Genomic DNA, 23,381 nt, shown 5'->3' with positions numbered 1-23,381 from the left:
ATCATGTACTTACCACGGCTGTACTAATCCAATCAAGTGTGGTAGCAGCAGCTCATACTCAGACAAGCTCTGCTCTATAGAGCGGGTCAATCAGAGGCTCATTTCAAATAGATGGGCCAGAAACAACAACTTTGAAGAGAATTCAGATTTGACACAGCAAGACCACAGTAACTGGAAAATCACATTCTTAAGATACAATGATGTGATAGTTCACAACAAGTGTATTTTTTTTTAAAAAAATTAAAAGTGGTGATAATTCTAAACTTTTCAATGTTTGGTTTTCAATATAGAGAATTTTTCTTTCTTTTTTCTTTTCTATTTTCTTTTTCTTTTTCTTTTTCTTTTTTTTTTTTTTTTTTTTTTGAGACAGGGTTTTTCTGTGTAGCCTTGGCTGTCCTGGAACTCACTCTGTAGACCAGGCTGGCCTTGAACTCAGAAATCCGCCTGCCTCTGCCTCCCAAGTTCTGGGATTAAAAGCGTGTGCCACCACACCCAGTAATATAGAGAAATTTTAAGTTTATCTTGATGAACACAGATATATATTATTTTTTTAAGGATGGTAGAGTTTTTTGTTTTTGTTTTTGTTTTTTGAGGCAGTGCTGGAATATGACTAATTTATCAATCCATCATTACAACTGAAACTAAGTTATCAATTCATATGTACTCAAAGATGATTAGGGCTAGTTTTAATGTCTCCTTCCACTCTCAAAGGTATCCTGGCTTGAAATACAAATACTTTGGTCATCCTGGCTGCAGAGTCATCAGGCACCCCACACTCGAAACAAAATAAGAGCTTTTTGGTTTCCCTTTCTGGGGAAAGTACCATTGCTGAGCATTGATAGTCAGGAAACTGCCCTTGTCCTCAAGGTGAACTTATAAATGGGGTCAGAGGTGCCACCTGTTGTCAGACTTTTCTCTTTCCCACCCTTCATCTCTTATGCACACTCATATGCACATTTATATGCACAGGCAGGTACACACACACACACACACACACACACACGACTAAGAATAGAAATTGTCGCTACAAACAAGGATTAAGGTTATGTGGTTCACAAGCAACGTGTGCAGAAAAGCTAAAGATGGCAGGCCTGATGGACCCAAGACTAGGTGTACAAGAGAATCAGGGAGGAGAAAGGAAGGGGGAAGATAGAAGAGAGGGAAAAGAAGGACAAAGAGAAAAACAATCTACATCTGTCAATTACCCAGACTTGCCCAAGGACTCTGCTGTCATTTCCATTCAGTTGCTTAAATATTTTCTGTCCCCTAGATATCATATCTACTGTTCCTGCAAAGCATCCTGGCTTTCTTTCTATCTTTCTCTCTCTCTTTCTCTCTCTCTTTCTTTCCTTCTTTTTCTTTTTCTTTTTTTCTTATAATAATAGCATTTTTTTTTCTTTTTCATTATTTTTAGTAAGTATGCAAAGTACTGGATTTCAGTGTGACCTTTTCTTAACTATTACATGTTGGCCCTTTCTGTCTTCCTACCCATCCTGATCATCCTCATCTTCTGTCCAAATAGTCCTTCTTTCTGCTTTATGCCACGGGTCTCACACCATCACCCTTTCACTCTTCTCCTATCTCTTGGATCTCTTCCTCCCTGGCTGATGGCTGCCTTTCTACTTCCATGTCCTAGTCCACATATGAGATTAAAGTAGACACCATCTTCTGACTCTAGGTCATTTTACCTAACACAATGACCTCCACTTCCATCCATTTTCCGGCAGATGTCATAACTTCATTTTTCTTTATGGCTTAACAAGATTCCTTTGTGTATATACAGCACATCTTTATCCATTTGTCTACTCCTCTCCTAAAAGGTATTCTTTTCTGTGCTCTTATGATGGAGACCCTACTGCTTTCTCCTCCGTGTTTGGCATTCGTTAAGAGTCTGCTGTGCTGGCTTGATGAACAAGAGCTTCATGAGTCTGTGCTTGTTTTAAAATGTTCGTATTTCTTCATCAGCTTTCAAAGATACCACAATCTTGCAGTTATTTGCTTTGGGGACTTGAAATACAGCATCCAGTACTCCTTGGCCTTGAGCATGCTTGTATGTTTGGCTCTGTAGGAGAGTTGGCATTGCTTTCTTTACAGTCTTGAGGATTGGTGCTTTGTCATCATATCTATTTGCGGGTTCTGAGGGCCTCTTGAAGTTACATGTCTGTGTCTTTCACTAGATCAGGGAAAATCTCTGCTATGATTTTTTAATAGGTTCCCTATGCCTTCAGTTTTTTACTTCAGCCTCTCCTTGCATCCTGCAGATTCTTGGGTTTGATCTCCTGATCACATCTGAGGGCTCATGAATATTGTGGCTATTTATGTACGTTTCTCTCTCTTTTTCTTTCTTTCTTTCTCCCTTTCTTTCTCGGAGTCATAATATAGCATTCTCTTCACCTTATCTTCCATTCTGGACATTCTTGCTTTGTTCAATCAGGTCTATCAAAGTATCAACTTCAAAACCTATTTCTTTTTCTCCCAAGATTCAGCTCAAACATCATCCTCTACTGTACTAGAGATGATCTATACCTCTCCTGTGGACACCAGCTGTCCCCAGAAAGCCCACATTCCATGTGCTATTTATACCTGCCTTGTTGAACCTATTCTTTTCAACAAGCTATGTGATTTACATAGATATCATTCTAATTGTTATGTGCCTCTCTTCCAACACTAAAAGTTTCACTTGGGTAGGACTTATGTTTCATGGAATGCTGTATCCCCACTACTTGGAAGTATTCCCAGCACATGCTCACACATATCATATCATATCATATCATGGAAAATAAAATTTCCCAGCCCAGAAAAGACTTTTCTCTAAGATAGAAGAGAATTTAAATAATGTTATTGACTAAGAACCAGAAAAATCTTTAGCAGAAAAATCTGCTTAAAAAAAAAAAAAGGCTCATTTGTTGACAGCTAAGTGGATACAGTCCCCACCACATTGTGTAGATTACTGATCTGCAGTCAGGACTTCCAGAGCTTGAGCTGTCTTCTGACACAAATTTAAAGTCTGTCTTCCTTAATGATGCATTTCAAAGAGATGGTTCCTGAGTCCTGAAGGAAGCACTTTTGACTGCGAGGCAGGCCGGATGTGTGTTTACAGACGTTTGCACACGGAAAGCAACAGTGAGACATGTTTTGACAGAAGGCAGAGTGGGGACATGTCTCCCAGATTTTAATAAGGCCAATCGTGACTTTCACTTCTACTTTGAAACCGTTTTTACCCTTTCTGAACTTGATGTTTGGTGACTAAACAAATAACTGAATTCAAGCGCTCATGAGCAAAAACTGTCATGCTTAAAGTTTTCCTGCGCAAGACCAGCACAGTGGCTGTGGAAAGGAGAGAGAGGAGAGACTGATTCCGACAGCCATAAAGCCATCTCTACATTAAGGACTTGAAATATTAAGGAAGAGAATAACGTGTGTGGCAGATGAGGTGAGCTTGTTATGAATTCTTGAATAGCCACAAAACATCTCTAAACACACATCCGTGAATCAGCCAAGGGTTGGCCTCGAGACCCAGAGCCCTTTCTGACTCTGAATTCTCTAATTCCTGCCGCACAACATTTGTATTTCTTCCTTTCCCATCAGGCAGAGCTGTTCCTGCTTAGCTGGGTAAACCCGTGCAGTGTTTTCTCTCACACCCGCTCTACAATTCATCCACAGCCAGAAACTCAGGCTCATTTGCAGGGGACGCATGCTCTTGCATAATCTCTTCGCCCATCTCGAGCTTCAATTTTCTCTTAACAATGTTCAGACTACCCTATTTGGTCCAGAGATCACTCTCCTTGACAGAGAAGACAGGAGCAAATGGAAGAAAAGGAGTTCTGCTTTTTTGTGTCATCCATCAACATCACTCTGTTTGTCCTCGAGCAGCTGGCCCCTTCCTTGTTCCTGCTCTGAACTTAAGAGCCCTCCACTGTCCTGAGCCTTTTCCCTCAAATGCTTCTGTTTATTCTGCCCTTTGCGCCTGATCTCTCTCTCTCTCTCTCTCTCTCTCTCTCTTGCTCTCTCGCTCTCGCTCTCTCACTCTCTCTTGCTCTCTCACGCTTTCCTGTCTGTCTCTGTGTCCCTTTAATGTGTGTGTGTGTGTGTGTGTGTGTGTGTGTATGTGTGTGTTGGGGGGAGGGGTACACACACCTATGTATGTGCCCACAGAGGCTGGAGCCATGTGCTAAGTTCCTGTTCTACCACTCTCCTCCTTACTCCTTTGTGATAGAATCTCTCCTACTGGATCTGGGAATCGCCATTTTCTGTCTGGGCTGGCAGTCAGCAAGCCCCTGCAATTCTCTTGTCTGCCCTCCATAGCACTGGGGATATAGGTTCATATGGCCACACCCAGTTTTTACATGGGCACTGTGGATGGAACTTAGGGGCCTACGCTTGCACAGTCGGTGCTCTTACCAAGACTGCCATCCCCTTAGATCTCCCGATTTCTTTTCCACACTATCATTGGCAACCTATTTCTACTTTTTGGCACATGGAGTTTCTTGATGGCATGTGAAGGAATCTGGTTCTCAATGTCTCCCCAGCATATGGACGGCCAAGGCGGAAGTATAACTTCATAGGTACTATAAAAATAGAATGGATTCTTTTTCAACCCTAATGAAAAACAAAGCTATGTCACTGAAAGAGAATAGATATAACTGGAGAAAACTATATAAATGAATTAAGCTGACCTCAGAAATATAAGTATTGCATTTTCTCATTTATGGTTATTAGATTTTCTTTTCTGCCTGTGCAAATCTCAAAGTAATTATTGCCTCCACCAAATGCCAGTCCTTCCCATTATCCATCGAAGCAGGGTGTGAGAACCAAGACCAGTCAGTCCTTTCTGACAGTGGTGGATGGTTGTGAAAAGTGTCTGTGGTGGGCTGTGGATCTTGGAAGTGCAGTTCCTGCCAAGGAGGAGGGAGACTCCCGAGGCCTCCATGTGCACGTGGCAGGTGGTCTGTAAAGCTGTGAGCGCCGTGGAGAGCAGCCCGTGTCGTAAGGACAGGATCCCTGCACTCAGCACTAACTCAGAAATTCCCGGGCCATTCTTCCACCTTGCCTTCATGCTGACTGAAAAGCATTTATTGTATCAACACGTGGGAAGACTGTCCTGTGTGGAAGACAAGGAAGAGATTTATCCAAGGATTCAACACTAGTGAACAACAAGGCAAGATCCCTGTTATCACCCAGATGCTCAAGAGACTCTACTTCCTCTTCCAAAGGGTTACTGCTCACCACCCATATCAGTGGAAGGACAGGCCCTCCCAGCATCCTTTACATATACCAGTGTGCAAAGCTAGCCCCTTAACTTATGTTAGTGGCTGCCCAAAGCAGGTCCACGGTTATTCCAACTGTCCAGTGTAGTCTGATATTCTTAGACTGAGAGTCCCTCTATCATTGACTGTCACATAGAGTTGGCATGCCAACTGTAAGAAACTCCAAGAACATTAAAGCTCTTTTCCAGGGTGTGTCTCCTGTCCTGCAACAACTTATCCCCAACTTCACACTCAGCAACAACCACAGTGGTTTGGGGGTTCTCTCTCTCTCTCTCTTACTTCCTTCCTTTCTCCAACACACTCCTGCACCCACATCTTCTATACAGTATGCTTTCTTCCAGTTCCTTGTACCAACCAACACCATACTTATTTCTTCCCACCGATGGCAGCTTTATTCCTGGAACCAGCTCATTCATTCATCAAGTGCTGTCTGCATGGCTAGAATGAGCTGGACATCAGACATAATACACCTGGAGGTAAAGTACTGAACAAGGTGGAGTGGCGCTTTTAGATACTTTGGTCTTTGGAGTTCTTCTTGACTGAATCCTCTTCTCCTCAGAGTTGCACCTCATGGTCCTGTCGCCATCAAGGAATTCACATATAAAATCCACCTCGGACTTGCCGCTCTCTCTCCACATCTAGCTATCCACAGTGCTCTGTGCTTTTCCACCTTACAGAGTCCACATGGGAACTCCCCTCTCTCCAAGTTCATCCTAGTGACCAATGTTCTCTATTTCGACTGAGAACATTGTAGAATTCTCTTTCCGACTGTCTTTAAAGTAATGGGGCATGGGAACAAGAAAATTTAACTGGAGTAAATGATCATGTACATGATGAAATTCATTATTGTGTATAAATAATACATGATAGTAATAAAAAAGTAGAGACGGCCATATAATTTGTTCTGACTAATGGAATGTAAGGAACAGGGATATTCTTTCGTGTGGCTCAGTAGGTAAAACTGCTAGCTATGTAAGCCCAATGACCTGAAGTGAATCTCCTGAACACATGTAAACAAGCCATATGTGGTGGCACAGATCTATAATCTCAGCACTCCTCTAAGGAGATGGCAGCACAGGCAGGAGGATTTCCAAGGCTCACGGGTCAGCTAGCCTGGGGTATTTAGTGCAACAGGAGACAAGAGACCCCACCTCAACAAAGTGAATGATGAGAACAGACTCCCAAAGGTTACTCCCTGACTTCCACCCCCACCTTCCCAGTCACACACACACACACACACGGCATGTGTCTACTTTCATCCATGTATACACTTACAAAAGTATATTAACAGAAATTGCACGTATTAGCTGGACATGATGGCACACACATACACATGCATGTACACACACACACACACACACACACACACACACACACATCTCCAGCTATTCTAGGCTGAGGCAGGCACTTCAGTGGAGCTCCTGAGTTGGGAACCAGCGTGAATAACAAAGTAAGACGCTGTCTCAACAACAACAAAGTGTATTCTGGCCTAAGGAAAGTGCTCCATTGCCTGGTGGGAGACACTGCTAATGTGTTCTGCTGTAGGGCAAGTACAGCAGGAGGAGGAGCCTTGCTCTGGCCATGTCCCTGAGCATCTGGGTGAAACTAGCTTTGCTCCTATATTCTTGCATTGTCATATGGATAATAAACAAAGTATTAAGACACTCAGAGATATGGGATTGTTTATTGTGGCCACTTATGGCTGGCTATCTTATCCCAACAGCTCCAGATTCTCAATTTAGCTCGGATCACTTTCTTTTATGTCTTCTTATTCATATTCATATTTAACACAAAGTAGAATGTAAATCTTTTAATGTTGATTTCTGAGTGATTTTAATTCAAAATGTTCAATGGCAAACATTTCTCTTGTGTTTCTTCTCTTCTTCTGAAGCTATGTTTCATTCTAACACAACTCTGGTTTCTAGGACATAAGCACTACCCAATTTCTAACTAGTGTATACTCTGCTGGTGGTCACTGGCTTAGCATTTTGTGGAGAACAAAAGTCACTTTCTCAACAGCTCGGCTGCAGCCTATTATCTTTGGGGACCAATAGAAAAGCTACTCTACCACATGGCAAGCATCTGAGCAGCCAGCAAAGCCAAGGGGCTGTGACAAATTAGCTGACTGGCCGCTGTCTGTGCTGCAGTGCAGGTCTTCCTGCATCTTCTGTCCCAGCAGATGGCACAAAATCATGACGATAAATGTAATGAAAGTGTCTCTCCATTTGCCTTAAAGAAAAACAACAACAACTTACATCTGAGACTGTAAGTCTGTGAACAGAAAAAAGAAAAACAAAACAAGCCCCCTCCACAAGCCTCTATGATGCTTTTAAAAACCACTGTAGAACAACAGTATATTTAAAAAAGAAAAGCATTCCTAAACAGATCATGTTCCTTAAAAATAAAATGGCTGCAACCCTATAGGTAGAACAACAATATGAACTAACCAGTACCCCCAGAGCCTGTGTCTTTAGCTGCATATGTAGCAGAAGATGACCTAGTTGGTCATCATTGGGAAGAGAGGCCCCTTGGTCTTGCAAACTTTATATGCCTCAGTACAGGGGAAACCAGTACAGAGAGTGGGTGGGTAGGAGAGCAAGGTGGGGGAAGGGTATAAGGGACTTTGGGGATAGCATTAGAAATGTAAATGAAGAAAATATCTAATAAAAAACTGGCCTGAAGTACAGTTATTCTCTGCACTCCTAATAGTTACTTATAGGTAATTTTTTCACCTCATGTGTACTACATAGCACCCAAGATTACTCTATGCACATCAGGGCAAAGCTGGTTCCTATGTGCTTAGTCCCAGTTAGAGACAAGGAGTCTACAGCCTTCTTTCTATCTTCTTCCATCTACTAACACAGTGCTGATCCTGGCAGCCAGGTTCCCATGGGCACCTTTTCTTGGGATTAAATAGGTCTATCTAATCACTACCCATCTGTTTAATGCCTGCAATTTACAGTCAAGTGTAGACGTGGTGTCTGTGGTTACCTGCCTCCTGAACTCAATTATTTATTTTATCATGGATTATCATAAAATTTTGACTTTCAACCTGAATTTCTCATATTTGTACCTGTCAAGTATTTTATTGGAGGGAGGTATATCTGTACTTACTATAATGACAATATAATTTCCCACTGATACTTTTTGAAAGACAACCAACTTGTAGGCTTCACCTAGTGTTTTGTAAAACAAAATCATTTCAAAGGAAAATTTTCTGTGTGCCTGCAATTCCTGGATTGAATGGAGGAAGCCGCAGCTGAATCATGGACTCAAGGGCAACCTCGACTACATAGCAGGGCCAGCCTCAACTACCCAGCGCCATGCCTCAAGAAACCAAGAGATAGAAGCATAGCACAGTGCTTAGAGCACGTGCCAAGAATACCCAAGGCCTTGGTTCAATAGGCAGCACTAAACAGGGAATGTGAAGACCATAACAAATGTGTCTCTGGTATAAGAATGCAAAAGTTAATAAATAATAAGCACAGAATGCTGTGTTAGATCAGGAATGAGATGATTTACCCTGTGTCACTCATAACTAGATTTACAAGACAGATGGTGGCATCTTTTGCTTTGTTTGAGGGCCACCAGGCCAAGTGTTGACTGGTACATTTTTTAAACCAATCAAATGAATACCAAGAAGAAATAAAAGAAAAAAAGAGTAGTATATTGAAATAGAGATAGATTTCTGACACCATTAATTTTAGTGCTAAAATCCCCATAAAAATGAGAAGAATATTTGTGAAACCCTGCTTTACCACAAAAGATCTTTGGCAAATCAAATGTGTATACACACACCCAATTCTTCTCTTCAGAAAGCTGAAGCTACTAGCAGTAAGCATGTGGGAAGAACAGGTTAACCTTTTGTTGATAGTTTTAACTCATCTTACAGGCAAAGATTTAGAAGACACTAACTGTACTTGAGAAGGTAGATGTACCGGAGTGCTGCTGTGCTCTGGCAGAGCCTTTTGGAAGAATGTTTTATCATGTACATCAAGACTCCTATGCTACAACCTTAATGCTTATTCCCCCAAAGGATGGCTAATTTCAACTGTCAGTGTGACAGCAGTTAGAGTTACCTTGTTGTGTAGAGTCACCTCTGTGTGTCCATGATGATGTTTCCAGAAAGGTTTAGCTAGTGGGAAGACACACACTAAACATGGGTGGCACCACTTCCTGGATTACAGTCCCAGACTGCATCTAAGGACATGAGCTGAGCAATCGTGTTCATCTCCACCTACTTCCTGACTTTACATACACTATGGCCAGATGCCCCAAACTCTTACCATCATGCCCTCTCACCATAACGAATGCATTCTCCAACCAAAAGTCAAAATCAACCCTTCCTCCCTCTTTCTCTCTTTCCCTCCTTCCCTCCCTCCCTCCATCCTTACCTCCCTCTCTTCACTGAACTTCTTTTGCCAGTCATTTATCACAGTACTGATACAAGGAATTGGCATACTGCTCCACCAAATGTATATGTTCAAATCCCCATCCATACAGTAAAAGCATCAAGAAATCGAGGCTCTAGGAGATGATCAGGTCCCAGGGTAGACTCCATATGAATGGGATCCTTGTCCTACTGAAAAGGCTTATGATAGACCTGTTGCCTCTTCTACATGAAAACATGACAGTAAGGCCATCAGCCAGAAAGTGTTGTCTCCCCAGATGCAGAGTCTGTGAATTCTGTAGTCTTAGAGTTTTAGCCTCCAGTAATATAAGGAATACATATGCTGTTCATAGGCAAGCCAGGCTAAGCAAGCTCCTTAAAGCAGCTTGAATGGATTGTCACCTTACCTCGCATCCTTGTACCACTAGTTCAAACTCTAGGTGCTTAGTCCCAGCCAATCAACCATCTGCACAGTAGCCTTTGATATACATCCATGCCTGGATAAATGAAAGAATGCAGAAGGATATGTAACGAAGTCTAATTACAACCACTTAGCAATGAAACCCAAAGTACCAACCATTTGTTAATTGCTCATCTGTACTGGCCAATATTTATTTCTATAACACGTGAAATTATTTTACAATAATTTGCTTCTTTCCCATTAAAAAAAAAGTTACCCTCAAAGCATAGACATACAGGACTTGAAGATTTCCTATGCAGAGTTACCTTCATATCAAAATGTATTCCAATTGGCTCAACAAGGCTGGTTAAATACATATGGCATGATGGTAGACTATCTCAGGCAGTAGTTTGTGTTCCTTTCCTGGTATTTGCCATCTACATATCTCAAAAAGTTCTTTAAGAAAGATGCTTGCAACCATACATATTCAGAATTTCAGCTGTGAGGTTGTAATTTTCCATACTTGTACTTAAAAAAAAAAAGTAGAACCAGACAGGTGAACAAAATCTGTTGGGGAGTATGGAAAATAAGAAGGAAATTCAGGCCAACTTCCCCAAGAACTTTCAAAATAAGACAGCATCGTTTCCCCTACCCCTGGGTCCACAGTAACTACCACCACCGTGGGGAATACCATTCCTGAATACACACACCAAAACACGTCTGCTAGGGAGCCAGTCTGGCAGGTGTAGCTGAAGTGGCTGCTTGCCACAGCAGTAAAATGTCTGCTGCCACAGCACATTATCAATTGGTTTGGCAGTATTTCCAACACAGGCTGAAGGATTCAGTTTTTTTCATATAAGGCAACAACAAGAGTTTCAAATGGACCAAACATTTCCTATCCATATCCATGCACTCACAGCTTCTGTTAGCAGAGAACAGGGTTGGGGAGGAGTATCTGCATTTGTCTTTTTTATTCTAGAGAAATTGCCAGATCACCATCTGTTCTTTGTCACCTTCACCCCAGCCAATATGGAGCTTTCTGCATGCCACCATTGCCCTAGTTATGTGTCATGGCCCAAGGTTTCAAATCCCAATGTTCCCTGAATATAGAGACTTTAAAAATTAATCTTAATAGAGCATTTGGGAAAACAGATGATCTCTTGCTATGAAGTGTTATTGGTTGCTTAGCAACCCAGAAACTCTATCACCTATTTATCTGCCTAACATCTATCTGTCTGTCTATCTATCTATCTATAATCTATCACCTGCCTATTATATTTGTCTGCTTATAGACAAACAGATAGAATCACTCCTCCAAGCTTTGTTCTATGAAAGACTAGATGCAATGTACCATGGAGGATGGAGAGGTGGTTGTGGGACTGAACTACACTGTATAGAGATCGATATTCTTTTATTCTAGGGATGAACTTGTTCAAGGTCACAGAGACTGAACAGGAAAGCCTATTAAAATAAGTTACACAGAATACAAAAAAGATAAGTTTCCCTCATATGTACAAGTCAGATAGGGGGCTACAGTTGTGTCTAGTTAATTCTTATAAAAAGCACTGGCTTCCCAATAAACAACTTTTTCCATTTTGTAGATCAGGGAGCAATACTAATAAATGTGTAAAGACCGAAGGACGACCTCGTTGTGACTGCTCATTATATTTGATCTATAGGCTGTAAAAATGAGCTCTACAATCAGACTCTTTGAGAGCTTTTCATTAAAAATAAAAATAATAGACCATTCTGCCTGGAAGAGCCCACTGGCTGGGGCAGCCTGACCAACTCGGCCACCACTTAGGCTCACTCAGTCTCAGCACCTCCAGGCAGTCATCCCAATACATACTCCATCTACAAGCAGCTGGACCACGAAGAGGAGCTGGTGCTGCAGAGCCAGAGCCAGGAGCATATCATCATCATAACTACAGATGAAAACCTGAAACATGGCCGAGAACAAAAAAGTCTCAGCAATGGAGTGGTATTTATGGTGCTTCAGACACCAGAATCCTTGAGCCAGACCAATGACTCATGGCAATGCGTATGTGCATGTAGAGATGTAGAGCTGTGTAAGAAAAAAAAAAGCTACATTCCCTGCTGCACTATCCAATGCCACTGGGATGAATGAATTTGTGATGGAGGGGTAGGAAGGATGGAGGAATGAAATGGTGCTTATGCCATGGAGAGAGGCTGAACCACGCTGATGGCTGAGGCCTGAGCTGCTACCATGTTGATGTTCATGACCTATATTGCCACTTAAAGCCATCAGGGTCCAGGGTACTCCTACTACCAATGACAGCCATGCAAATGTCAGTGGTCTGTGCTGCTGCTTGTAGCCATGTTAATGTCCATGGGCCAGGCTGCCACCAGGAACCAGGCTGGTGTCTGCGGTCTGTATTGCTACCAGAGACCATGCTGATGTATTGATGCCAGAGACCTTGTGGAGGTCCATGGTCCATGCTCCTGCCGTTGTATTGATGGCTACAGACTCACAGTTGAGAAGGAGAGACATAGAAGGCTCTGTGATAACCTCTTCCTCCAAATATATACACAACCTAGACAGGAAGGCGTCAAAGAGAACTCTTAAAACTTGTGATAAGGATGTTGAGGTGTAACTCTCCAAGATAGAAGGCTACTGGTGGGGAGAGAATGGGAAAGGACTCACTTTTCCTTAAGGGGCTGGTCGCCAGGAGTTTGACCATGCTCGAGTAACTATATAGACAACACAAGTTGAACTTTGTTTTATTTTTTTATTTTTTGAGGGAAGGCCACAAGGATAGTGGGGCAGACCTGCAAGGACTGGGAAGTAAGAGGGGTTGGGATGTATTATGGGAAAGTGTGGGACGCCTGACTCGCCAGCAAGAAAGACACCACAATAGGATCCTTCTGCACACGTTTATTGGGCTGCGCATTGACTGTGTAGGCGAAAGACAACGAGCCCTGGGCCTCTCACTCTTATATACTATCAGTTCTCATCCACGCACAGCAGGCCACATCGCCTCACCAGGTACGCAGCTTCAGCTAATCAGGGCAGCAGGGGCATTATCTCCACCAAAATGGCTTCGCCAGTAACCTGGTACACCTGCGCAGCTCTCACGATGTTTGTGGTTTATATGAGGAAGTCAGGTGCAAGTCATACGACTTAGCTGCAGTCCCTGGTGCCTTTGGGACTGCTGCCACACATGCTCCCCACAGGAAAGTCCCAATTTATTAATAAAAACAGGATGTTAAAAATGACCCATTTATATAGAAGTAGTTCAGAATTTATTTATACATGTGTCTATGAAAGTATAAGAGATCTTCTTTTGGTCATATTTGTATTCTAGATTTTAAAAAGTAGGAATTTAAGAAGACCCCAAAGTATCCCTAAACCTGCTGTAAGAATCAGTACAGAAAAAAAAAGTCAATTAGAGAGACATAAATCTACAGCATCCAAGCTCTTCGTACCCTGAGTGTCACGTGATTCCCTTTTACCATTTTACTAATATTTCTCTACTTACTCATTTAATAAAAGGCAAGGCAAACTGGGAAAAGATAAGGTAACATTTTTCTGGCAGTAGAGGTTAAACAGGAGTCAGTGATCAGTCTCTGAGAGTCTACACATCACTAATGACGGAGAGAAACTGGTCACCCACAACAGCTTGGTTGAGTGGGTGGGCAGTTGAAATTAAGGAATTAAGACAGATGCCAAATAGAACCGCATTAAGGAAACACATCTCATGAGGGTTTTCAAAGGTCAGCTGATGAAGGCCAGATAGAAGTGACGATTTCTCATATACCCTGAAATAAAAAGAAAACATAAATTAGCACAAACAGCAAAACTAAACCCAGAGCATGTACAATCCAAAATGAAATTCCTGCAGACTGTCTCAGTGTGGCAGGGTAAAGTAACCTTTTTTGTTTTTGAGTGGCTGGGGTCCCAGTGAGATGAGCTTAACTTTTAAGTCATAGTACATTTAATTCGCTGCATGGTCTTCGCTGAGAATGTAATGTCTTATCCAATGACATCTTAGTGGCGGTGCTCTTAGACTCAGGCCAACATGGGTCATGAATATGAGAGTTCATAAATGTTGGCACCTCCACAAGCACAGCAAGGACAGAATGTGAGGCAGAGGAACTGGAATGGAAATGTATTAAGTGGAGTCACGCTGGATTATTTACCAGGAAGATGACTTCTAAGGGGTTCTTGGGGTTGATAGATGGACAGATGAGCTGCTATCTCTGCTGTAATTCAAAGGATCAGCCTTGCATAGTGTTGGAACACACGGCACTTAAGATACAAACAACTGTCGGTTTGTTAGCTCTCTAGGAAATTCAAGAGGTCATGTCAAGTCCTTAACTGTCCTTGAAGACAAAGCATTTAGAGATAATGTTAGCATCCATAGAGTCTTGACTGCTATTGTAACTGAAAATATAATTTACAGTGACTTCCAACATGTTCAACACTCAGTACCATGAAAACTTATATGGAATTTTACAAAATAAAAATGTGTTTTAAAAATATATGAATCGTGCTCGCTTCGGCAGCACATATACTAAAATTGGAACGATACAGAGAAGATTAGCATGGCCCCTGCGCAAGGATGACACGCAAATTCGTGAAGCGTTCCATATTTTTATCTGGCAGATATCTACAGAACATTCTATCCTAAAACAAAAGGATATACCTTCTTCTCAGCACCTCATGGTACCTTCTCCAAAATTGACCACATAATTGGTCACAAAGCAGGCCTCAACAGATATAAAAATATTGAAATTGTCCCATGCATCCTATCAGATCACCATGGCCTAAGGCTGATCTTCAATAACAACATTAATAATAGAAAGCCAACCTTCACGTGGAAACTGAACAACACTCTTCTCAATGATACCTTGGTCAAGGAAGGAATAAAGAAAGAAATTAAGGACTTTTTAGAGTTCAATGAAAATGAAGCCACAACATACCCAAACTTATGGGACGCAATGAAAGCATTTCTAAGAGGAAAACTCATAGCTCTGAGTGCCTACAAAAGGAAACTAGAGAGAGCACACATTAGCAGCTTGACAACACACCTAAAAGCACTAGAACAAAAGGAAGCAAATTCACCCAAGAGGAGTAGACGGCAGGAAATAATCAAACTCAGGGGTAAAATCAACCAAGTGGAAACAAGAAAAACTATTCAAAGAATCAACCAATCAAGGAGCTGGTTCTTTGAGAAAATCAACAAGATAGATAAACCCTTAGCCAGACTCACTAGAGGGCACAGGGAAAACATCCTAATTAACAAAATCAGAAATGAAAAAGGAGACATAACAACAGATCCTGAAGACATCCAAAACACCATCAGATCCTTCTACCAAAGGCTATACTCAACAAAACTGGAGAACCTGGATGAAATGGAGAAGTTCCTAGACAGATACCAGGTACCAAAGTTGAATCAAGATCAGGTTAATGATCTAAACAGCCCTATATCCCCCAAAGAAATAGAAGCAGTCATTAATAGTCTCCCAACTAAAAAAAGCCCAGGACCAGATGGGTTTAGTGCAGAGTTCTATCAGACCTTCAAAGAAGATCTAATCCCAGTTCTTCACAAACTATACCACAAAATAGAAACAGAAGGTACTCCACCCAACTCATTCTATGAAGCCACAATTACTCTGATACCTAAACCACAAAAAGACCCAACAAAGATAGAAAACTTCAGACCAATATCCCTTATGAATATTGATGCAAAAATCCTCAATAAAGTTCTTGCTAACCGAATCCAAGAACACATCAAAACAATCATCCATCCTGACCAAGTAGGTTTCATCCCAGGGATGCAGGGATGGTTCAATATACGGAAATCCATCAACGTAATCCAGTATATAAACAAACTCAAAGACAAAAACCACATGGTCATCTCCTTAGATGCGGAAAAAGCATTTGACAAGATCCAACACCCATTCATGATAAAAGTCTTGGAAAGATCAGGAATTCAAGGCCCATACCTAAACATGATAAAAGCAATCTACAGCAAACCAGTAGCCAACATCAAAGTAAATGGTCAGAAGCTTGAAGCAATCCCTCTAAAATCAGGGACTAGACAAGGCTGTCCACTTTCTCCATACCTATTCAACATTGTACTTGAAGTCCTAGCCAGAGCAATTCGACAACAAAAGGAGATCAAAGGGATACAAATTGGAAAAGATGAAGTCAAAATATCACTTTTTGCAGATGATATGATAGTATATATAAGTGACCCTAAAAATTCCACCAGAGAACTCCTAAGCCTGATAAACAGCTTCGGTGAAGTAGCTGGATATAAAATTAACTCAAACAAATCAATGGCCTTTCTCTACACAAAGAATAAACAGGCTGAGAAAGAAATTAGGGAAACAACACCCTTCTCAATAGTCACAAATAATATAAAATATCTTGGCGTAACTCTAACTAAGGAAGTGAAAGATCTGTATAATAAAAACTTCAAGTCTCTGAAGAAAGAAATTATAGAAGATCTCAGAAGATGGAAAGATCTCCCATGCTCATGGATTGGCAGGATCAACATTGTAAAAATGGCTATCTTGCCAAAAGCAATCTACAGATTCAATGCAATCCCCATCAAAATTCCAAATCAATTCTTCAACGAATTAGAAAGTGCAATTTGCAAATTCATCTGGAATAACAAAAAACCTAGGATAGCAAAAACTCTTCTCAAGGATAAAAGAACCTCTGGTGGAATCACCATGCCGGACCTAAAGCTCTACTACAGAGCAATTGTGATAAAAACTGCATGGTACTGGTATAGTGACAGACAAATAGACCAATGGAATAGAATTGAAGACCCAGAAATGAACCCACACACCTATGGTCACTTGATCTTCGACAAGGGAGCTAAAAACATCCAGTGGAAGAAAGACAGCATTTTCAACAAATGGTGCTGGCACAACTGGTTGTTAACATGTAGAAGAATGCGAATCGATCCATTCCTATCTCCTTGTACTCAGGTCAAGTCTAAGTGGATCAAGGAACTTTACATAAAACCAGAGACACTGAAACTTATAGAGGAGAAAGTGGGGAAAAGCCTTGAAGATATGGGCACAGGGGAAAAATTCCTGAATAGAACAGTAATGGCTTGTGCTGTAAGATCGAGAATTGACAAGTGGGACCTCATGAAACTACAAAGCTTCTGCAAGGCTAAAGACACCATCAATAAGACAAAAAAACCACCAACAGATTGGGAAAGGATCTTCACCTATCCTAAATCAGATAAGGGACTAATATCCAATATATATAAAGAACTCAAGAAGGTGGACTCCAGAAAGTCAAATAACCCCATTAAAAAATGGGGCTCAGAACTGAACAAAGAATTCTCACCTGAGGAATACCGAATGGCAGAGAAGCACCTGAAAAAATGTTCAACATCCTTAATCATCAGGGAAATGCAAATCAAAACAACCCTGAGATTCCACCTCACACCAGTCAGAATGGCTAAGATCAAAAATTCAGGTGACAGCAGATGCTGGCGAGGATGTGGAGAAAGAGGAACACTCCTCCATTGTTGGTGGGATTGCAAGCTTGTACAACCACTCTGGAAATCAGTCTGGCGGTTCCTCAGAAAATTGGACATAGTACTACCGGAGGATCCAGCAATACCTCTCCTGGGCATATATCCAGAAGATGTCCCAACCGGGAAAAAGGACACATGCTCCACTATGTTCATAGCAGCCCTATTTATAATAGCCAGAAGCTGGAAAGAACCCAGATGTCCCTCAACAGAGGAATGGATACAGAAATTATGGTACATTTACACAATGGAGTACTACTCAGCTATTAAAAAGAATGAATTTATGAAATTCCTAGCCAAATGGATGGACCTGGAGGGCATCATCTTGAGTGAAGTAACACAATCACAAAAGAACTCACACAATATGTATTCATTGATAAGTGGATATTAGCCCAAAACTTAGGATACCCAAGATATAAGATACAATTTGATAAACGCATGAAACTCAAGAAGAATGAAGACCAAAGTGTGGACACTGTGCACCTTCTTAGAATTGGGAACAAAACAACCAGTGAAGGAGTTACAGAGACAAAGTTCGTAGCTGTGATGAAAGGATGGACCATTTAGAGACTGCTGTATCCAGGGATCCGTCCCATAATCAGCTTCTAAACGCTGACACCATTGCATACACTAGCAAGATTCTGCTGAAAGGACCCAAATATAGCTGTCTCTTGTGAGACTATGCCGGGGCCTAGCAAACACAGGAGTGGATGTTCACAGTCAGCTATTGGATGTATCACAGGGCTCCCAATGGAGAAGCTAGAGAAAGTACCCAAGGAGCTAAAGGGATCTGCAACCCTATTGTTGGAACAACATGATGTACTAACCAGAGCCCTGGAGCTCTTGTCTCTAGCTGCATATGTATCGAAAGATGGCCTAGTCGGCCATCAATGGAAAGAGAGGCCCATTGGACTTGCAAACTTTATATGCCCCAATATAGGGGAATGCCAGGGCCAAAAGAATGGGAATGGGTGGGTAGGGAAGTGGGGGGCGCTATGGGGGACTTTTGGGATAGTATTGGAAATGTAATTGAGGAAAATATGGAATAAAAATAAAAAAAAATATATGAATCAGTCTCTTGATGGTTAGGTAATCAGGAGGGCAGGAAGGATATGGAACAGTTGGAGGGTGAACCGGGAGGGGAATAAAATCTGGAGTTTAATATATATATATATATATATATATATCATTATCAAACTATTTAAAATAAAAAAGTGTTTAAGAAATAAAGATTAATCCTATTATTCTAACATACACTTATTAGGACTCTCCTGCCCAAGAACCTACATGACATTTCAAGGAACTATTCTTTCTACAGATTTTATCAAATTTACTATTTTTCAGCCTTCTTTGTTTTTTTTTTGTTTTTTTTTTCTCTTTCTTTGGCTTCCTGTTGTTCCCTAGGTTTCCTCCCAGCCCCATTACTGGAGTATAGCTCTCCTCTCACATTCCTTAGGAAGCTCAGTTGCCATCCATTCATGTCCAGATAAATGCCCATTTGTAACATACCCTATATGCTTGCTAATCTTAGTCCCTTTGTATTTCCAAGAGAGTTCCTGGCACTCTCTTCTGACTCTGGATTGGGATTCTTTGAGAAACAGATATTTTCCATTTTAATGTCGCTATGGTTGTTTTTCCTTTTTGGTTTATATTTTGAGTCATATTAAAAATCATACTAAAAATCCTTCCCTAGCTAAATTTTATAAATAACATCTTTAATTTTCTTCTGAAATTTAAAAAGTTTTTTTTTCTCTCTTTACAAGCTTGAATCTCCTGGAGCTGATTTTCATACACGGTGTCAGGAAGGTGTCTAGCTCCAGACAGGTACTCAGTGGTCCCAGAAGCATCTGCCATAGAGTCCATTCCTTCCCGAGATGTACTCACCACTTCTCTGTCTTACATCAAAATGCCACAAATGCTTGGCCTGCTGATGCCAACTGCGAGCCATCCTAAATTAAGTTCTTGGCAAATGCCTTTATCTTCAGCTCTCCTTGGCTCTTTGCTTCGGTCACAATTACTTGATCCATGGATGGGGAACTCACCCCTATCCATTAACAAGCTATAACTCACCAGTTATTGATTCCCTTCATTCCCTAGGCACTTTCTGAAATCTTTTACAATTCTCTGAAAAGTTCTCACAGTTTTTAATTGGATATTTTGGGTTTTTTTTCCCCTAAATCTATATAAATGAATTTAGCTTTTATATATTGATTCTATATAAGTCAACATTGGTAAGCTCTTATTTATTCTAATATGAACACACATTCTTTGGGATTATGTAGATGGTCATCATCATATATTGTGCAATTTATAGATTTGTTTTCCTTTTCAATACTTATATATAATTTAGTGGAGAGATTTTGGTGAATTTTTATTTTGCAGTTTTGACCTTATTATTAAATAAGAAACTTCCCCTCTTTGATAAAAAGTTTTGACAGCAAATGGGCACCTGAGTTTATGAAATGCTTTTTCTCTATTTGTTGAAATGATCATACAGAATTTATGGATATATTACTTTGGTAGATTTTTTTTTTCTTATAGCTTGCTTTGTGATAAGCCAGATGTCAGAGAGTCAGTTGTTATCTTGACATGCTTAGGAAGAAGGAGGTTCACATGAAAATTGTCTCATCTCAGTGGGCATGTCTGTGGGACATTTTCTTGATTACTAATTGGTGTCAGGGGGTTCAGTCCACTGTGGGTAATACCATCTCTAAGGAGGTGGGCCTAGACTGTCTAAGAAAAGAAAATCAGGGGAAGCAAGATATGACTTCTGCTTTGGTTCCTGCCTTGGTTTCCTGCCTTAAATTCCTCCATGATAGACTGTAACCTACAAATGAAATAAACCATTTCCTTTCCAAGTTGTTTTTGGTCATGGCATTTATCACAACAACAGAAGAACAAGCTGGAACATCAACTTTGTAATTCTGGGATAGATACAACCTAAGGAAGTTATATTTTGAAAGGTCTATAAAATTTTTATGAGTTTTTGAAAAGCATATGCTTATGAATGAAGTACTTTTGTATCTTTTTGAGAATCGTGTGTATGACTATAATGTATTTTCATCAGATGTACAATTCCCTCTCCAAATCTTCCCCATGTCTGCCAACATAGCCATTCTCAAATTCATGTCTTACTGCTCTATAATTATGGCTACACACATACACACACACACACACACACACACACACACACACACACCCTATGGAGTTCAATTACTATTGCCTGTAGGTACTTTGGATGACCTACGAGGCTTGCCTTGGAGGAAAACTGACCTTCTGTTCCTCAGAAGCCAACATCTCTGTAGCTCTTCAACTAGGGTTAGCACTGAGCGTGCCCTTCACCTTCCTGTGCTGGAATGTTGGCTGACGTGGTCTCATGCAGGTCTTGTGCAGGTAATCACAATGTTGGGAATTTCTGGATGTAACATCCCTATCATGTCCAGAAGAAACTGTTTCATAGCAGTCTTTCTGGCCCTCTGCTATTACAGTTTGTCCATCCCTGACCTTTACACATAGATGTCCCATTTTGAGATGAGCACTCCACAGTCATCTATGCTTTGCATACTTTGGGAAAGCCTAATTTTGTTGTTGTTGTTTGTTTGTTTGTTTGCTTTGTTCTTTATGGGTACTGGGAACTGGCCCTCATGATCATGCAGCAAGCAGTCTTAACTGTGCCCTCTCCAGCCCCTTGGCTGTCTTTAATTGTGTCTTAGTTCTGCTCATTATTCCAAGTCTCATTCTTATTTTGGCAAATGCTTCCTACACAGCTATTTTAAATTCAATGCCTATTCATTTTTCTATATCAAAGTGTTCGCCTAAATCTTTTGTTGTGCTCATAATGTAAAATCGCAACTAGACTTGCTCTCTTGTGTGTGCAGGAGGTTCTAGACATGGTTTCTTGTTTGGGATTTAGCAGCAAACAAAGCAATTCAAGAGACTCATTCTGTGCCCAGAAGGGTTGAAAGCAGTCAGCCAAATGTATACATAGATGTGTGAGAAAAGCTTAGTAGAACAGGGAGAGTGTGGTGGGAAAACAAAGTGGGCTATGGGAGGGGCTAAACAAAAACAGCCAAAGTAATCAATCCTATTAAGATGCTGAAATTCAGGAAAGCTCTTGGAGGAAAATAAATGACCCAGCTGCTTGAAAGAAGTGTATAAAGGGAGAAGATGTATAAAGGCCCTAAGCTGAAGCAGCCACTCGGATGCTGAGGCAGATAGCGAGAGCCATGGCAGGAAAAAGCCAGGAGGTGAAACAGGGTCCACCTGTGTAGCACCCTGTGAGACCATGCAGAGGGTCTTATTTCTTACTCCAAGTGGGAATTCTATGAGCCCTTGGAGGGTTTTAAAGAGAAGATTGACAAGAGAGAACTTCTATTGCTCCCCTACTGAGAACAGGTTCCAGACAAGCAATTGTAAACAGAAGAAAACAATGCAGGTAATGACTGTGATTTGGAAACACAATGGGAGAAGCTGGGCTGAGGAGGGTTGCAGGGGAGGTATTGGGAATGATTGGACGTCTGATAGTTAAAGGGAAGCTGTTGTACTGGCTAGTTTTGTGTGTCAACTTGACACAAGCTGGAGTTATCACAGAGAAAGATGCCTCCCTTGAGGAAATGCCTCCATGAGATCCAGCTGTAAGGCATTCAATTAGTGAATAAGGAGGGAGGGCCCAGCCCTTTGTAGGTAGTAGCATCCCTGTGCTGGTAGTCCCAGGTTCTATAAGAAAGCAAGCTGAGCAAACCAGGGTAGGCAAGCAAGCCAGTAAGCAGCACCCCTCCATAACCTCTGCACCAGCTTCTGCCTCCAAGTTCCTATCCTGTGTGAGTTCCAGTCCTGACTTCCTTTGGTGATGAACAGCAATGTGGAAGTGTAAGTTGAATAAACCTTTTCCTCGTACTTAATTTCTTCAGACAGATCAAGGCCACCAAGGTAGGAATGAAATAAAGGCAGGAATATGTCTTCCCTGTGGAACAGAGAGATCTGGGAAAGGAAAAGGATAATGGAAAGAAATGGCTACTGAGATATCCAGCATCCCAGAATGGTCACGTGTCCTAGCAGCCTACAAAGAAACTATTTCAAATGGGCAAAGATTCACCTTGACAAGTTCTGAGAGGCTAGAGATAAGAGTTGGGAAGTAGCCATGGATTGTTTACACCATGTTCCTTGTCAGTGAAAGGATCTTAAAAGACAAACAAACAAGCACACAAACAACCCCCCACTGGTAGGGTGGGCTTACATAAAAATAGAGACAGCCATGATGGCGTACACCTGTAATCCTAAACACAAAGACAACACAGGATGATTGAAAACTCTGCCCCAGCCTGAGCTATGAAGAGATAGCCTTTCAAAAATGAAGGAATTAAGTCGGAGACAGCAAATTATCAATAGACTTCATGTTTGTTCATGTTACACCGGTGGAATTTTCTACTTTGATGGACTCTTTGGTAATTCAGGAGAGAAAGGTATTAGTAGAACAAAGTGTCCCATGAGGTGAAAGAGGGAATGGTCCATAATTCCTTGAGACAGATACTTGTAAGTGAATAGGGATCAAGGCAGGAGTCCGAGGAAATCCTCAACACTAGTTCTTTCAAATGAGAGAAGAGTCAAGAACCACCTTGGGTTTTGATATGCCTGTCCTTTAAAAATGTTGACCCAATCATTGTCACCAGATGTCATAAGAATATGGTGGTCTTAGAGTTGGGTGCGGTGGCACATGCCTTTAATCCCAGCACTTGGGAGGCAGAGGCAGGCGGATTTCTGAGTTTGAGGCCAGCCTGGTCTACAGAGTGAGTTCCAGG

General features: G+C 41.3%; 1 protein-coding gene and 1 non-coding gene across 2 annotated transcripts in view; one reads left to right on the top strand and one right to left on the bottom strand.

The window, feature by feature from the left end:
- Nucleotides 1-12,852: 12,852 nt before the first annotated feature.
- Nucleotides 12,853-23,381, bottom strand: part of Epsti1 (epithelial stromal interaction 1) — a 105,230-nt gene continuing 94,701 nt past the window's right edge. Inside the window, exon 12 of the mRNA XM_085828793.1 lies at nucleotides 12,853-13,837. Within this exon, the coding sequence (XP_085684919.1) occupies nucleotides 13,829-13,837 (9 nt within the window). The 3' untranslated portion in view covers nucleotides 12,853-13,828. The remainder of the gene's footprint in view (nucleotides 13,838-23,381) is intronic.
- Nucleotides 14,569-14,675, top strand: LOC115029358 (U6 spliceosomal RNA). Its single transcript, XR_003834910.1, has one exon. It is a non-coding gene; the product is annotated as a U6 spliceosomal RNA (small nuclear RNA).

This window comes from Mus caroli, unplaced genomic scaffold, assembly GCF_978045245.1.
Source record: "Mus caroli unplaced genomic scaffold, Mus_caroli_1 scaffold_12, whole genome shotgun sequence".
Lineage (NCBI taxonomy): Eukaryota > Metazoa > Chordata > Mammalia > Rodentia > Muridae > Mus > Mus caroli.
This window is presented reverse-complemented; position numbering and strand designations above follow the sequence as displayed.